The 18360-nt window shown below is 42.3% G+C and overlaps 1 protein-coding gene across 1 annotated transcript in view; it reads left to right on the top strand.

Annotated features, from left to right (window-relative positions):
* The window catches only part of LOC126209869 (TRAF3-interacting protein 1-like), a 183217-nt gene that overhangs the window by 138016 nt on the left and 26841 nt on the right, over positions 1-18360 (top strand). Inside the window, exon 3 of the mRNA XM_049938994.1 lies at positions 16101-16161. Within this exon, the coding sequence (XP_049794951.1) occupies positions 16101-16161 (61 nt within the window). The remainder of the gene's footprint in view (positions 1-16100; positions 16162-18360) is intronic.

Genomic DNA, 18360 nt, shown 5'->3' with positions numbered 1-18360 from the left:
TAGGGGTAGGAATTCTACAACAGTGCACAATCCACATCACACACCTGAGCGGTACCATTTCTATGGGATGATTCAAGAGTCTTCATTTTGCAGATCTCACCACAGAACTGACAGTCTGGTTTACAACCTCCACTGAACTCCAGATAAGATGACTGCTATCAGTCCTCTGAAAAGTTCAGATTGACAGCCAAGCTGTCTACTTTGAGATGGGCGAACCAGCAAAACAGCTCTCAGACTGTCAATATTACTGCTCAATACTCAGAACTGCGCAATAAATAATATCAAGTGTGTCATGGAGCTGGTGTGGGCCCCTTAACATGTAGGTCCAAACTCTGTTATTGAATCTAAAAAGAAATTATCAATGAGGCTTCACATATTTTGATGGAAGGTTTTTTTTAATACCAACAGCTTGGTCTTACCTTCTGAATTTTGTTCCACTGGAAGACATTTGAACTGTAGCTATATGTATGTACTCTATGAATCTCCTCCTACCCTCACCTCTGCGCCCCCCCCCCCAAAAAAAAAAAAAAAAACAAAAAAAAAACAATAAGAATAAGAAGAATGCCTACAGAACACATTAGAAATCACTATAAGGGTATGGTTACCGCTTTGGCCAGACTTGCTTGTAACAATCAGCCACACCAGCAGTCTTACCAGAAGCAATCAGATGTAAACACCACCGCCTTGTATAATAAGCAATGAGCAACAAGAATTAGTCATATGCAATATGATGTTAAATCTGCATTTTTCAAGGCTTTTGCTTAAGTGAGTGTGTATGAGTGGTTTGCTTACCACTGTCAATCCACAAATCAGAACCAACCATTACCACACGCCCGTGAGACTGAGGACAGACTTGATGCCACTGGCACCTAACCATGTCTAGTACAGGGCAGTTATGATTAAAACTTTCTGATTAAAGCTTTCTGTTGAGCTGTCGCCATCTTAGCATCAACTGACTCTGACGCCTAGTCAACAGCGCCTCAAGTGAACAAATGTACAACTAAATGAAACTTTATAGCTCCCTTAATTCGCTGACAGATAGTGCTTAGCTCTGCCTTTTGTCGTTGCAGAGTTTTAAATTCCTGAAGTTGTGGTATTCTTTTTGAATCACCCTGTACAGCAAAGAAGCAGTCCTACAACACTCCGGTGAGGAAAAGTTCTGCATCATGTGTTCACTTTGTGACATTTGGGTTGGTTGGTTAATTGTGTGTGTGTGTGTGTGTGTGTGTGTGTGTGTGTGTGTGTGTGTTAATGGACCCTCAACCCAAGAGTGGTGGTAGAGACACTAATCAAGAATGTTTTGTGATCTAGAGATTCATAACAGTAAATGTGAGAAGACTAAAAATGCAATGGACATCATTTGTACTGTCAATAATAAAAACAAGGGGGTGGGGAAGCCAGCGGGTGGGCATCCCCGAGGCTCTACATGCAACAGGAAATGTACTTTTGACAACAGTCACACCCTTGACCCATTACAGTCAAGAGCATCCACTACTCAACAAAACACAACTGAAATAAAAAATTGTGTGCAGCAGAAAGGAGGCAAACTGAATATAGAAGTGATTATGAAAGATAAAAATAGGGATGAAAGAATAGCCCAATCAAGGAAGTAGGGTGGGGGACCCACAGATCTAGCGCATAGTGGGAGACATCCCATCCCTACCACCCTTCTCCTGCTCCAGAGGTAGATTAAAACCTTATAATTGAGAATAAAAGCCACTTTCACGGAGAAAACAGAGAACCAGTTCAACTGTCTGTGAATCATATGCCAATATTAGAGGCAATGGGTCCTAAAGTCCATACTCAGCACAGAGCCAAAAGAAGAGGGCATTCTACCAAAATATGAGGTACTGTCCAAAGCTTCACAATCACAGTGTGGGGTGGTTCAGTAAACAAAAGAAGACTACGGGTTAACCCAGTACGACCAATGCGGAGAAGACACAGGACTGTGGATTCCTTTAGGAAAAGCACAAAGAAGAGCACCGTGCTGCAATTGTCTCCTCAATTGTAGAGTTTATTAGATTTGGCAGTGACACACCATATGTCATTCCATTTCGAAATGAGTAGGCATCTCTCACACACCTGCTAATCTGCATTTGGTGTTGGCAATGCAGACAGGAAGCAAGTAACCAAACAGCCAGACTGTTGGTTCCCAAGGATACTCCTATCATTTGGGAACCAGATAATGACAACTGAGCAGGTAGAACAAAGGTCTGCAAGAATAGCATTGGTCAATATCTTTGAGACTGCTCACTGAATCAGTACACATTAAAACACAGGCAATGGATGCCCAGTGAATAAAATGGAGGGGTCTGCTACCAGTAGTCAGCTTTGCAATAAACATACTAATTGTTCCCAGCAGCAAATGGTGTTCCATACAGTCAGGGTATATACAGCATATCCTGTCTGATCCACAGTTTTAGAGCTGTCAGTGTAAAAGATGAAACCACCCTGAACCTTCAAGAATTGGATGTAACAGATTTCAAAAGATCACTGAGGTGACAGTGACTTTAGGACCTTTGAGGAGATCAGATCCTAATCCCTCACCTCTGAGCCGTCTGAGGGGTAGTGCGCGAGGAAACACAGTGTAGACTCCAGGGAGGGAAGGTGAAAAATCTTGGCAGAGGGAAGCAAGGCACATTCCAACTGCTAGTCCCATTCTGCGCAGGTATCAGAATGACACCTTGTGTGTAAAGAGAACGGTATGCATCGGACAATCTGGGAATGGTCAAATGACTATTGCACAGGAGACCATTTAATCTGAAGGGAGAAGATATCTGATTTGGCAAGAGTGTCTATGGGACTAATCTGGAAAGCACTAGAGGCCATACACACACCACAATGGTGGACTGGGTCAAACTGTTTTAGAACCATAGTCAGGGAGGAAATTGTGGCCCAGTAAACACAGGTTAGAGTACCACAATCCACACCCCAAGATGTGTGCACAAGGAAGCAGAAATCATTAAGCTTCCACATACAGCTTCTCTTCAGGTGAGAAGTATGGAGCAGCCAGGTCAGCTTTCTAACAAAAGGAGGCCCAAGAAATGGGACTGTGCTACGATGTCCATGTGCTGGGTACATAAGTAAAGTTCTTGAACAGAATGGACTTGTACAATGGCAGTGATGCACAAGCCATGTTTCTGTAAGACAGAACTGGAAACTGTGGGCAAAAAATTCCAATGCAGATGCCTGCCAGACAGCACCTCAGAGCTGGCAATCAGAAGTGGTTGCTCTACTGAGTGGGGACTAAACCAAATGGAAAAATCAAACATACAACATGAGTGACCGGCATTCCAACAGTGGTCACTAGCCCATCGATAGTGATGAGGAAGAGAGACTCAACATAGAGCCCCGTGGGCACCGTTCTCTTGGATCCATGGGGAGCTGAGTGAGGTGCCAACTAACCCAGAACCAGTGGGATAGAGACTGACTAATCAAAATCTGTAGTTTGCATGGCAAGCCCCAGTCGTGGAGGATAAGTAAAATGTAATGATACAATCATATGCCTCGAGTGGGTCAAGAAAGACTGCTAAGAGGAGTTTATGTTTAGAAAAAGCATCTTATTTTGCTGTTTCCAACCTAAGGAAATAGTCAGTTGTGGATCGTCCCCCCTCAAACCACGATGATAGGACAAAAAGCTCAAGCATAATCTGCAGGCAATCATCAGCAGCTTACAAAGTATGTTTGACAGAGTATTTGGCCAGCAACTATCTAGAAATGTTTGATTCTTGCCTAGCTTAAGGATTGGGACAACTATGCTGTCTTGCCATTACAAGAGGAAGGCACCTTTGAGTCAATGATAGTTGAAGACCCTGATGAGATGTTGCCTTCGGGAAACATTCAGCTGCTTGTTTCACTGCAAATTTGATTGAGGCCAGGGTCTGTGTCGTGGACCAAGGCAAGAGCCCAAAGTAGTTCTCAGTCAGTAAAGGGTTCATTACAGAATTCAGCTTGGTGGGGAGTGAAACATATGGAAATGTATTCAACTTGTCACTTCTGCAGTAGAGGGGTAGCCACATATGAAGGGGACACTGATGCTGTCACAAAGTGGGCCACAAGGTATTTTGCAAGAACTGATCAACCCATACAAAGACCACCCTGTCAGACAAGACCTGGAAAAGCTGTAATACACTGGCGGCCCGTAAGCCCACGGAATTTGGCCATACCTGAGATGAAGATGCATACATCCCCGAGAGCAGATAAAGTGCTCCCAGAATTCCTTCTTACTGCATTTGATTAGACAGTGAGCGTTAGTATGAAGTTGCTTAAAAGCAATGAGATTAGTCTGCGAAAGATGTCATTTGAATCACTGCAGAGCTTATAAGCGATACTGAATAGGTATTGCAATGTCTAGTCCACCACAGAATCAACTTATGTTGGGGGTAAGGGGAGGGGTACGTGTAGATAAAGAATATTCAGTTCCAGTGGCACAGATGGTTTCATCAGATATGCCTCGCACAACCTATTCAATACAATTCCACAGAGGAAGCTATGTAACAGCACTGACATACAGAGGCCAACTGGCACTTAAGTGCCCAAAGGGTAGACAGTCTGGTGGTGACAAGGAAACAATATAATCATCAAAAAGTGGGCACATCACAAAGGATTTCATGTAGTGACCAATACAGTGACACTACAAGATTAGAGGAAAAGAGCGTTAAATCGATAGCTGTAAAGGTGCTTTGGGTAGCACTGAAATGGATAGGAGAACTATCTTTGATGAGGCATAGATAATGGTCTGTGAGAAGCTAGTCGATTAGAAGTCCCCTACCAGACGTGACCCTCCCCCACACGGGGGTGGGGGGTGTACACTGAAGTCCCAAGCAGCAGAAAATGAGGAAAAGTAGTTGGATTAATTTGGTCAATTCAACGTAAGTGGGCTGCCTGGAGATACATAAATGTTGTCAATGGTAATAGCTGATGTCATCTGCACTTGCACCACTATTGCCTCCAACAAGGTTGGAAGAGGAATCCATTCACCAATGATGTGAGTATGGATCTAAGCACAGACCCCTCCACATGCCTTATCAGGACCAGCAATAACCATGGAGCATTGGAGAATGGTCACCAATGAAATGCATTTCTCAGAGAGCAATGGAAACTGCTTAAGAGCAAATAAGTCTGTGGTGTTTTGGCAGGTGACTGTAGTACCCATTACAATTCTGCCGAACACTCACTCGGGTCATTGGTGACCAGGTTACGCACAAAAGGGTCAAGGTCACTGCCTTTAACCTGTGGGATGGAACCACAGCCACAAATATCAGCTCACAATCTGACTGTGGGAGGATCTGGCTTCTCCGGTGGCACCAGGAGCCTCATCCCGACTATTATTCTTTTCCTTCATAGCCTTTGGTGGACAAGGTTCACTTGAGGGGCTATCTGCACTGAGTGCAGGGACAGATGAGCAGTCAGCCATGGGACCCACAGGTATGACTGCTTAAGCCACTGTTTGGCTTCAAGCCTCCAGTCAGCAGATTGCGGGGGAGAGGTATTCCACGAGGGAGACCAGGCTCCGGTAGATGCCAGAGAAGAAGGAAAACACTTTTCCAGCCAAGTACAGGAAGTGGTTCCTGAAGAAGGTACTGCAGGAACCAGAGGAGAGGGTTGTGGGAGATCTGGTTCATGGAAGGTCAAGGTACAGGTGGTGGGGCACAATAGTCACGATGTTAGCGTAATTGATAGTTTTATCCATATGACGTAGGCATTCGTACTTTTTCCGTGCCTCAATGTATGACAAAGTCAATAGATTTGTATCTCTGGAGGTCTGTTCTTTCTCAAAAACAGAGCAAACTGGCAAATGTGGATGCTCACATTGTGCACACCTGACACGCAAAGGTGGATGTCTGCAATGATTATGTCGTGCAGTGATAGTCCACAGTTGCCTCATTTTGAATCCAGAGTGGAGTGGAATGACATATGCCCTAAGTGAAACATATGAAGCATCTAATAGGTGGTGGGTCGTACATCACTCTTGTGTACCATGACCATAAACTTATGTGGGAGGACACTCCCTCCAAAGCCTAAGACAAAGGTGCCTGTATCCTACAATTATCCTCCAATCCTTTTCATACATATCAGATAAAATGTCCACCTCATTATTAGAGATTAGTCTGGAGTTTGTCCCCTGTTTGGAGTGTAATATCGCTAGAAATGGTAAAAGGAATCATCATTTACAAAGTTTTGTGTGGGTATATTGGTCACACATGTCACCTAGATGATCACATACCTGAAGAGCTGTAGGATGGTCAGCACAGGAAGTTTTAACAAATGAAACCATTTCACATCTTCCCCAGAGACTCAACTTCCCCAATTTGACTTCAATGTTTTCTACAAAAAATAATGAATTCATTGCAGTAGAAGCATCCTCATCAGTCTGAGTGCAGAATAAGTATTGGGTGAAGTATTTTACTCCCTGGTGTCTGGCACTTCCCCCTCCCCTCCATGGTGTAGCCAGGGAACAGAACATATATCTACATTATAATTATCTGTCTGAAGGGATTGCTGGAGCCTTGGCAAGTAAACTGTTGCCTGAATTCCTCATGTCCCATCCATGAAAGGGATATACTACTCTGCTTGTGTGGGGAGTTTCCAGCTCAGGCACAGACAGCATGATCTCTGCATTATCAGGGAGCTACCACAGTGAAGGCACTTTACTGGTCCTTGTCATCTAAATTCTGCTTATAGTGCAAGACTTGAGTTGTAAATAAGTTGTGTTCACCACTGACCTGACAGACCTGGTGGCCATCTGCTATACTGATTGAAATTTTACATTTTTCATCTTGATTTCATCATAAACTTTATTTCCAAAAAGAACATTGGTGTATGTATATGATGTGTCTGCTCAAGATATTAACCACAGTTCAAAATCTTTGACAGGAATACTGATTTTCTGAAAACAAACATGTTGGGTTTCTGCTATTACTTTATTGCAGAAATTGCAATTAACTTTCACAGCTCATTGAAAGAACAGCACTAACTGCATTCTATAATGTCAAACCTGCTGTCACTGCAATTGTAGCAAATGCGAAAATTAATACGCTCACTGTCCAGTGTTTGGACACGACACCTCTGGAAGGAAGCCTCCTTCTGACATTGTAACCACTTGATTACTCCATTTGATGTATAGTAGGCAAATGTAAGCATTGCAGAGGACACACACACACACACACACACACACACACACACACACACACACACACACACACACAGTGTGCACGTGTGTTTAATTGAGAAGAAAACTTTTGGCCAAAAGTTTACTTGTTCACGACTTTTTGTTGTGCTTGTCTGCAACTTAGCTTTTCCACTATATGGTAAGTAGCACTATATGTGAAACTTTCTTGCAGATTAAAACACTGTCAGACAGGCTCGAACTCAGGACCTTTACCTCTCATGATCAAGTGCTATACCAATTGCCCTACCCAAGCACAACTCATGACCCGTCCTCACACCTTCAATTCTGCCAGTCCAAACTTCACAGAAGCTCCTGTGTGAACCTTGAACTAGCACTCCTGGAAGAAAGGATATTGTGGAGACCTGGCTTAGCCACAGCCAGAGGGATGTTTCCTCCAGAGTTTGAATGTCTGGCACACAGTTTTAATCTGCCAGAAAGTTTCATATCTGCGCACATTCCACTGCAGAGTGAAAATTTCATTCAGCAATTTGTTGTTGTCTTCAGTCCTGAGACTGGTTTGATGCAGCTCTCCATGCTACTCTATCCTGTGCAAGCTGCTTCATCTCCCAGTACCTACTGCAACCTACATCCTTCTGAATCTGCTTAGTGTATTCATCTCTTGGTCTCCCGCTGATTTTTACCCTCCATGCTGCCCTCCAATACTAAATTGGTGATCCATTGATGCCTCAGAACATGTCCTACCAACCGATCCCTTCTTCTAGTCAAATTGTGCCACGAACTTTTCTCCTCCCCAATCCTATTCAATACCTCCTCATTAGTTATGTGATCTACCCATCTAATCTTCAGCATTCTTCTGTAGCACCACATTTTGAAAGCTTCTATTCTCTTCTTGTCTAAACTATTTATTGTCTATCTTTCACTTCCACACATGGCTACACTCCATACAAATACTTTCAGAAACTACTTCCTGACACTTAAATCTATACTCGATGTTAACAAATTTCTCTTTTTAAGAAAGACTTCCCTTGCATTGCCAGTCTACATTTTTTAATCCTCTCTACTTTGACCATTATCAGTTATTTTGCTCCCCAAATAGCAAAACTCTTACTACTTTAAGTATATGATTTCCTAATCAAATTCCCTCAGCATCACCCGATTTAATTTGACTACATTCCATTATCCTCCTTTTGCTTTTGTTGATGTTCATCTTATATCCTCCTTTCAAGACACTGTCCATTCCATTCAACTGCTCTTCCAGGTCCTTTGCTGTCTGACAGAATTACAATGTCATCGCAAACCTCAAAGTTTTTATTTCTTCTCCATGGATTTTAATTCCTACTCCGAACTTTTCTTTTGTTTCCTTCACTGCTTGCTCAATATACAGATTGAATAACATCGGGGAGGGGCTACAACCCTGTCTCACTCCCTAACCACTGCCTCCCTTTCATGCCCCTTGACAATTAACTGCCATCTGGTTTCTGTACAAATTTTAAATAGCCTTTCACTCCCTGTATTTTACCCCTGCCACCTTCAGAATTTTGAAGGAGTATTCCAGTCAACGTTGTCAAAAGATTTCTCTAAGTCTACAAATGCTAGAAATGTCTGTTTGCCTTTTCATAATCTAGCTTCTAAGATAAGTCGTAGGGTCAGTATTGCCTCACGTGTTCCAATATTTTTACAGAATCCAAGCTGATCTTCCCCAAGGTCGGCTTCCACTAGTTTTTCCATTTGTCTGTACAGAATTCGCATTAGTATTTTGCAGCAGTGACTTACTAAACAGATAGTTCGGTAATTTTCACATCTGTCAACACCTGCTTTCTTTGTGATTGGAATTATTACATTCTTCTTGAAGTCTGAAGGTATTTCACCTGTCCCATACATCTTGTTCACAGGATGATAGAGTTTTGTCAGGACTGGCTCTCCCAAGGCTGTCAGTAGTTCTAAGGGAATGTTGTCTATTCCCAGGGCCTTGTTTCGACTCAGGTCTTTCCGTGCTCTGTCAAATTCTTCACGCAGATTCATTATTTCATCTTCATCTACATCCTCTTCCATTTCCATAATATTGTCCTCAAGTACATCGCCCTTGTATAGACCCTCTATATACTCCTTCCACCTTTCTGCTTTCCCTTCTTTGCTTAGAACTGGGTTGCCATCTGAGCTCTTTATGTTCATACAAGTGGCTCTTTTCTCCAAAGGTCTCTTTAATTTTCCTGTAGACAGTATCTATCTTACCTCTAGTGAGATAAGCCTCTACATCCTTACATTTGTCCTCTAGCCATCCCTGCTTAGCCATTTAGCACATCCTGTCGATCTCATTTTTGAGACGTTTGTATTCCTTTTTGCCTGCTTCATTTACTGGATTTTTATATTTTCTCCTTTCATCAATTAAATTCAATATTTCTTCTGTAACCCAAGGATTTCCACTAGCCCTTGTCTTTTTACCTACTTGATCCTCTGCTGCCTTCACTACTTCATCCCTCAAAGCTACCCTTCTTCTACTGTATTTCTTTCCCCCATTCCTGTCAATTGTTCCCCTATGCTCTCCCTGAAACTCTGTACAACCTTTGGTTCTTTCAGTTTATTCAGGTCCCACCTTTTTGCAGTTTCTTTAGTTTTAATCTACAGTTCATAACCAATAAATTGTGGTCGGAGTCCACATCTGCCCCTGGAAATGTCTTACAATTTAAAACCTGGTTCCTAAATCTTTGTCTTACCATTATATAATATGTCTGACACCTGTCAGTATCTCCAGGCTTCTTCCATGTATACAATCTTCTTTTACGATTCTTGAACCAAGTGTTAGCTATGATTAAGTTGTGCTCTGCGCAAAATTCTACCAGGCTGCTTCATCTTTCATTTCTTACCCTCAACCCATATTTACCTACTACGTTTCCTTCTCTCCCTTTTCCTACTGATGAATTAGTCAGCCATTACTATTAAATTTTCATCTCCCTTCACTATCTGAATAATTTCTTTTATTTCATCATACATTTCTTCAATTTCTTTGTCATCGGCAGAGCTAGTTGGCATATAAACTTGTACTACTGTAGTAGGCATGGGCTTTGTGTCTATCTTGGCCACAATAATGCATTCACTATGCTGTTTGTACTAGCTTACCCGCACTCCTATTTTTTATTCATTATTAAATGAACTCCTGCATTACCCCTATTTGATTTTGTATTTAGAACCCTGTTTTCACCTGACCAAAAGTCTTGTTCCTTCTGCCACCGAACTTCATTAATTCCCACTATAACTTTATCCTATCCATTTCTCTTTTTAAATTTTCTAACCTGCCTGCCCGATTAAGGGATCTGACATTCCACACTCCGATCCGTAGAATGCCAGTTTTCTTTCTCCTGATAACGATGTCCTCTTGAGTAGTTCCCACGCGAAGATCCGAAGGGGGGACTATTTTACCTGCGGAATATTTTACCAAAGAGGACGCCATCATCATTTAACCATACAGTAAAGCTGCATGCCCTCAGGAAAAAATTACGGCTGTAGTTTCCCCTTGCTTTCAACCGTTCGCAGTACCAGCACAGCAAGGCCATTTTGGTTAGTGTTGCAAGGCCATTTTGGTTAGTGTTGCAAGGCCAGATCGGTCAATCATTCAGACTGTTGCCCCTGCAACTACTGAAAAGGCTGCTGCCCCTCTTCAGGAGACACACATTTGTCTGGTCTCTCAACAGATACCCCTCCGTTGTGGCTGCACCTACGGTACGACTACCTGTATCACTGACACACCCAAGCCTCCCCACTAATAGCAAGGTCCATAGTTCATGGGGGTGTCAGCAATATATTTTTTCGTAATATTGCCATTATTCCATCCCGAATTTTCCATTATATCAGGGTTTATACAAACAAACAAGAAAAAACCCAGATTTTGCCCAGATTTCCCAGTTAAAAATACACTTCCTGGATGACAATACAATTTTGCCTGGGTTAAAGTACATTTATTCCGTGTTAAGAGACAATATGCTTTCCCTTGGGGCAGTAAAACTTATAAATCCTTTGAATGGTGAAGGTTTTATACACATTCATATAATTGCCCAGCACTCTGGAAAATTAAACCCAGCAAAAACCAGCTTGTTGTGGAAAGATCATTGACATGCAGCAATAGGTACTCTGTGTACTTTTGTATTACGAATGTGTAGATACTAATTCCATACGAATGTATAGATACTAATTCCACCAAATACAGTGCGGTAGCTTCTGAAGCACTGAAATTGAGACTGATGAGATTTTGTCAGCCCATCACAGCTCATATCAATGCTCGTATCACACGATATCACCAGTCGATGACAGCAGATACTCAGAACATAGGACACTTTATGTAGTCGGGCAACAGCAGCATCACTTTTAGAGCACCAACGTATGAATAGGAGAAGTTAATGGTTTAAATTAATGCACATGAAGTGTGTGCTACAAGAAAAGCTAAGCTTTCCCTTATAATATTGGTCATCAAAAATATTTTGCTGTTTTTCGAAGGATGTGATTAGGCAGGATCCTAAGAGCACAGCTTAAACTGCAGCAGCTGAATATTTCTGACAAGCCTAATAATAAATTTCACTGCTGTGTACTGAAAATTTTGTTCATTATCTGGCTGAATACGTACACTGACTTTTCCACAGAAATGCCAGTTACGTGAGAAATTGCTCAAGGACTCACTTCACACTTTTTTAAGGCTAATTACATTGCTTTTACTATTGTGGGGTGTCCAGATGGGGGCAGTCTTTTTTGTAACATCATATTCAAACAGTGTACCTTGCTGTCATCTTCAGATGATGCCTGTAGAATTAGCATCTTTGCTACATCCTGCCTCCTTTATATTCTTATCACCCCCACCCCTTTCACCACTGTCACGCACACACTGCTGTGATGGGTGGAGTTCAAAAGGGGGGGGGTGGCACTGCCCAAAGCTAGAGCCAGGTCCCAAGATTGGCAGAGATTGAACCCATGTTTATTTATTATCCACTCTTATTTCAATAGCCTCCTCCAGAACAGTCCCAAAATAATGACATGTCTTAGCACTTCCATTTCTTCATACTTTAATGAGTCCCCTGTAACCACGCAGTGTTCTGCACCTGAAGATTTTGTTGGTTGCTCAAGTTTGGCGTGTCTTCTATGTTCTTTGCATCTTCTTTGATTGTTCACAGTCTCCCCAATGTTAGCTTTATCCTGTTTTCATGGGGTATGAAAACATCTAGTTTATGGAGCCCAAGTCATCTTTCACCGTACACAAATCCACCAGAAAAACAAAATAATTTTATTTAAAAAAGCGGATAAAGTGTCACTAGAAGCCTTCCTAAGAGACAATCTCCATTCCTTCCGAACTGACCATGCAAATGTAGACGAGATGTGGCTCAAATTCGAAGATATAGTAGCAACAGCAATTGAGAGATTCATACCTCATAAATTGGTAAGAGATGGAACTGATCCCCCATGGTACACAAAACAGGTCCAAACACTGTTGCAGAAGCAATGGAAAAAAAGCATGCGAAGTTCAGAGGAACACGAAATCCTGAAGATTGGCTAAAATTTACAGACGCGCGAAATTTGGCACGGACTTCGATGCGAGATGCCTTTAATAGGTTCCACAACAAAACATTGTCTCAAAATTTGGTAGGAAATCTGAAGAAATTCTGGTCGTATGAAGTACACAAGCGGCAAGACTCAGTCAATACCTTCACTGCGCAGTGCCGATGGTACTGTTACCGACGACAGTGCCGCTAAAGCGGAGTTATTGCACGCAGTTTTCCGAAATTCCTTCACCAGGGAAGATGAATGGAATATTCCAGAATTTGAAACACGAACAGCTGCTAGCACAAGTTTCTTAGAAGTAGATACCTTAGGGGTTGCGAAGCAACTCAAATCGCTTGATACAGGCAAGTCTTCAGGGCCAGATTGTATATCGATTAGGTTCCTTTCAGATTACGCTGATACAATAGCTCCCTATTTAGCTATCATATACAACCGCTCGCTCACCGATAGATCTGTACCTACAGATTGGAAAATTGCGCAGGTCGCACCAGTGTTTAAGAAGGGTAGTAGGGGTAATCCATCGAACTACAGACCTATATCATTGACGTCTGTTTGCAGTAGGGTTTTGGAGCATATACTGTATTCAAACATTATGAATCACCTCGAAGGGAACGATCTATTGATATGTAATGAGCATGGTTTCAGAAGACAACGTTCTTGTGCAACGCAGCTAGCTCTTTATTCGCATGAAGTAATGGCCGCTATCGACAGGGTATCTGAAGTTGATTCCGTATTTCTAGATTTCCGGAAAGCTTTTGACACCATTCCTCACAAGTGACTTCTAATCAAGCTGCGGGCCTATGGGGTATCGTCTCAGTTGTGCGACTGGATTCGTGATTTCCTGTCAGGAAGGTCGCAGTTCGTAGTAATAGACGGCAAATCATCAAGTAAAACTCGAGTGATATCAGGTGTTCCCAGGGAAGCATCCTGGGACTTTTGCTGTCCCTGATCTATATAAATGACCTGGGCGACAATCTGAGCAGCTCTCTTAGGTTGTTCACAGATGATGCTGTAATTTACCATCTAGTAAGGTCATCCGAAGACCAGTATCAGTTGCAAAGTGATTTAGAAAAGATTGATGTATGGTGTGGCAGGTAGCAGTTGACGCTAAATAACAAAAAGTGTGAGGTGATCCACATGAGTTCCAAAATAAATCCATTGGAATTCTATTACTCGATAAATAGTACAATTTCCAAGGCTGTCAATTCAACTAAGTACCTGGGTGTTAAAATTACGAACAACTTCAGTTGGGAAGACCACATAGATAATACTTTGGTAAAGGCGAGCCAAAGGTTGCGTTTCATTGGCAGGACACTTAGAAGATGCAACAAGTCCACTAAAGAGACGGCTTACACTACACTCATTCGTCCTCTGTTAGAATATTGTTGCGCGGTGTGGGATCCTTACCAGGTGGGATTGACGGAGGACATTGAAAGGGTGCAAAAAAGGGCAGCTCATTTTGTATTATCACATAATAGGGGAGAGAGTGTAGCAGATATGATACGCGAGTTGGGATGGAAGTCATTAAAGCAAGGATGTTTTTCGTCGTGGCGAGATCTCTTCCGCATGCAAAAATATTTTTTGAGCCCAACCTACATAGGTAGGAATGATCATCAAAATAAAATAAGAGAAATCAGAGCTTTAACAAAGTTTTAGGTGTTCGTTTTTCCCGCACGCTGTTCGGGAGTGGAATGGTAGAGAGATAGTATGATTGTGGTTCGATGAACCCTCTGCCAAGCACTTAAATGTGAATTGCAGAGTAATCGTGTAGATGTAGACAATAGGGTATGCATCTTCAGAACTTAACAGAAAATGCATTTATGTTATGTAGAGGCAGAATTGTGTTTATTTTGCTCTATACTTTGCCGGCATATGACAGGTACACCATAATCTTCTCCACCTCACCTTTTCTGTCTAATGGACATGTACTTTCTACATAAAAGCCCATCTGCTTATGGTGGTTAAGTTCCCTTGGTAGGCTTTCTTCAGCTGATATTGCACAGGTAGTGTGTGCCGGTGTACTTAGCACACCCTCACTCTGAAGAACAATGGCGGCTGGCATCACAGAGATACAAATCAGTGAGGGTGGCTTTCCTGAACACACAATATTTTACAGTGCCATCTATTCTGTGCTTGGCTAAGTCATCCAAAAAGGACAGTACATAATTTTCTTCCACCTCTATGGTGATACTGGTACTGGGGTGCAGAGATTTCACCTGTTGGAGGAACTCCTGAAGTCTTTCACTCCCACATAGCCACCTCACGAACGTGTACCTATACCTGAAAAAGCATGTAGGCTTCAGTAAACCTGTTTCTAGAGCTCTCTCTTTGAAGTCCTCCATAAAAGTTTTCCAGGTGATGCCATATGTTTGTTCATAATAGTCGCAACTTTAGAGGATGTTGATGAGAGGTATTTCAAAGTGATTAGTTATTGTTGGGTTGAATTTCTTCCTGATCAACTTGAAGGAAGAAGAAAGTGGCTCTCAAATGAAGAGGCATACCACATCAAAGCTCAGCACACATTCCTAGTCATGGAAGCATAGTTCTTGCACCTGTTGAATGAAATTTGCTGAGTTCTTGATGTGGTTTTGACATTTACTAATATAGGGGCTTAATGCTGCTATTAGATGTTTGGCCAGCTGGTAAAGTTGGTGTGCCTATGCTCTTTAGAATAGGACAGAGGGATATCCCATTTGTGAACCTTTAGCAAGCCATAGAACCTTTGTGGTGTTGCAGCTCATAATTAGAACTACATGATTTCCTTTGGCAGGGACTGGCATGAGAGCTCGATAGTCTTTCTTCACTCTGTTGGTCGGGCCTCTTCAATTTTCTGTATGCTGGACCCTCGAGTAGGTCACACATATTGTGATTATACTTTGACAGTGGCAGTAGTACAGAAGCATTTCCTCTGTCCACAGGTAGAATGACTATTTCAAGGTAATTCCATAGTTCTCAAATGCAGCTCTTTTCCATTTTCATGATGTTCAGTCTCAGTTGGACAGCTCTACCAAGTGCATGGTATGTTTCCTAACATCTCTTACGTTTCACTGCTGAAGATGGTGAAAAATTACATGTTTTATACCATTGAAGGACTTGGCAAAATTTTGCTGTGTCATCACACTCTTTCCCCATGATTCTATTACGGTTCATCATTGCTGTTCTTGTGGCTGCTGTTCGCTTGCTGCCATATATTTAAGGGTGTAGACTTGTTCGGTAATAGCACTGCGTCAAGATCTATCCTCGAGAGCCCAAGAAGCTGCATTAACCCACTTCCAAGAATCAGGCACGGGTAAAGAAGCCATCTCTAGAAGTGGAGTGCTACTAATTCCTTAGAGGTTATATTAAACAATGGAAAATCCATGATGGTATATTGTTAGATGTTATATTCATTGGCCAAGTGTGTAACACATCCTTTTCCCTCCAAAAGCCAGACCATCATCTTGGGATCCAGTGGGTACCACAGTTTCTATATGGTGGCAGGGCCTCAGGTATGTGTATTAGGCCATGCTCATGGCCCCTCAACAGGACATTGAGAAAGCTGAGTAGATGCTCTTTCCTGCTGCAAAGTTTATCCGGCTTTTTAAGTTTCTGATGCATAGTCTTCCAATAGAGTAATCTGATGCATGATCTTAGACTTTCCTGGTGAATCAAGTGTGTTTACTGTTGTTGGGTGTCCAGCCAGCTGCTGTTGTCTCTGAAACACTGTTTCGACAACTTACCTTGCCGTCATCTTCGGTTGATACCTGAAAATGAGCATCTTCGCTGTATCAACCACCCTTCACTTTGTACGAGGAAATGGAACTTTACTACTACTGCCACTGTGCAATTGCAAAACGTATGACCTACTCGAGAATTCAGCGCGCAGAAAATTGAAGGAAGGCTCAACCAACAAAGTGAAGAAGATGACTATTGAACTACTGCACTAGTCCCTGCCACAGGAAATTGACAAGAAGTTTCGACCATGAGCTGTTGCACCACAACGGCTCTAAAGATTACCAAAGGTTCACGAACAGGGTGTTCCCCTACATCCTATTTTAAATAACACAGGCACACCAACGTACCAGCTGGCCAAACATCTAATGCCAGCATTAAGCCCCTACATCAGTAAATGTTAGCACCATATCATTTCTTCAAAAGGCAGAAGAACTACACCTTCATGACCTGAGCCTTGCAGTGAGGTTTGATGTGCTATCTCTTCAGAGTGCTGCTTGCTGATTCTCTCAAATTGATCAGGAAGAAATTCAATCCAACAATGGGTAATCTCTGAATCAGTCCTCACAACATTCTTCCTCTTCAATGGCGACTATTATGAACAAATGTACAGCTTCGCCATGGGGTGCCCTCTGTCACTCATTGCGGCACACTTTATTATGGAAGAACTGAAATCTCTGGCAACAGCTTCACTGAAGCCTACATGCTTTTTTTAGATATGGAGACATTTGTGGTGTGGCATCAATGGAGTGAGAGACTTTTGGAGTTCAACACCTGAACCCTCAACACCCTAGTATCAGTATCACCATAGAGGTGAAAAAGAATGGCAAACTCCCCTTTCTGGATGTCTTGGGTGCAGAACAGACAGCACTACAAGGTGTGGCTAGAAAAAAACCGGACTAGTACTGGTGAAACAATAAAACGAACGCAATAAGGCTGAAAGTCGCGTGGCCTGTCACGTGACTCGCTCCGCCTACTGCTCGAGTTTCATCTGCCTCCTGCACTCAGTCTGCCCGTGGCGTCTGTTTTAAGTAGTTGACGTTTTGTCTGTGCGTCGGAAAATGTTGAGTGTACAGAAAGAACAGCGTGTTAACATCAAATTTTGTTTCAAACTAGGAAAATCTGCAAGTGAAACGTTTGTAATGTTACAACAAGTGTACGGCGATGATTGTTTATCGCGAACACAAGTGTTTGAGTGGTTTAAACGATTTAAAGATGGCCGCGAAGACACCAGTGATGACACTCGCACTGGCAGACCATTGTCAGCAAAAACTGATGCAAACATTGAAAAAAATCGGTAAACTTGTTCGACAAGATCGCCGTTTAACAATCAGAGCAGTGTCTGAGTTAACAGGAGTTGACAAGGAAAGTGTTAGGCAGATTCTTCATGAAAGTTTCAACATGAACAAAGTGTGTTCAAAAATGGTTCCAAAGTGTCTCACAATTGAACAGAAGGAACGCCGAAGAATGATTTGTTCTGACATCCTGGAAAACATTGAAAGTGATCCCACCTTCTTACAAAATGTTACGTATTACTTGCAATGAATCGTGGTTTTTTACTTACGATCCCGAAACTAAACGCCAATCGATGCATTGGAAAACTCCTGGTTCTCCATGACAAAAAAAAGCATGTATGTCAAAATCGAAATTCAAGGCAATGATGATTGTTTTTTTGACATCAGAGGGATTGTGCACATTGACTGGGTACCAGAGGGACAAACAGTGAATCAGCATTACTACATTAGCGTCCTGGCTACCCTACGTGAGCGAGTACGGAGAAAACTGAATGATTTGTGGAGAAAAAAGTCATGGATTCTTCACCAAGACAATGCCCCAGCTCACAGTGCGTTGTCAGTGAAGACGTTTTTGGCAAAACACAACATTCCCATCTTAGATCATCCACCCTACTCACCTGATTTGGCCCCCTGTGACTTTTCTTTTCCCTAAAGTCAAGTCAGCTTTGAAAGGAACTAGAT

Source organism: Schistocerca nitens, chromosome 10 (assembly GCF_023898315.1).
Source record: "Schistocerca nitens isolate TAMUIC-IGC-003100 chromosome 10, iqSchNite1.1, whole genome shotgun sequence".
NCBI lineage: Eukaryota > Metazoa > Arthropoda > Insecta > Orthoptera > Acrididae > Schistocerca > Schistocerca nitens.
This window is presented reverse-complemented; position numbering and strand designations above follow the sequence as displayed.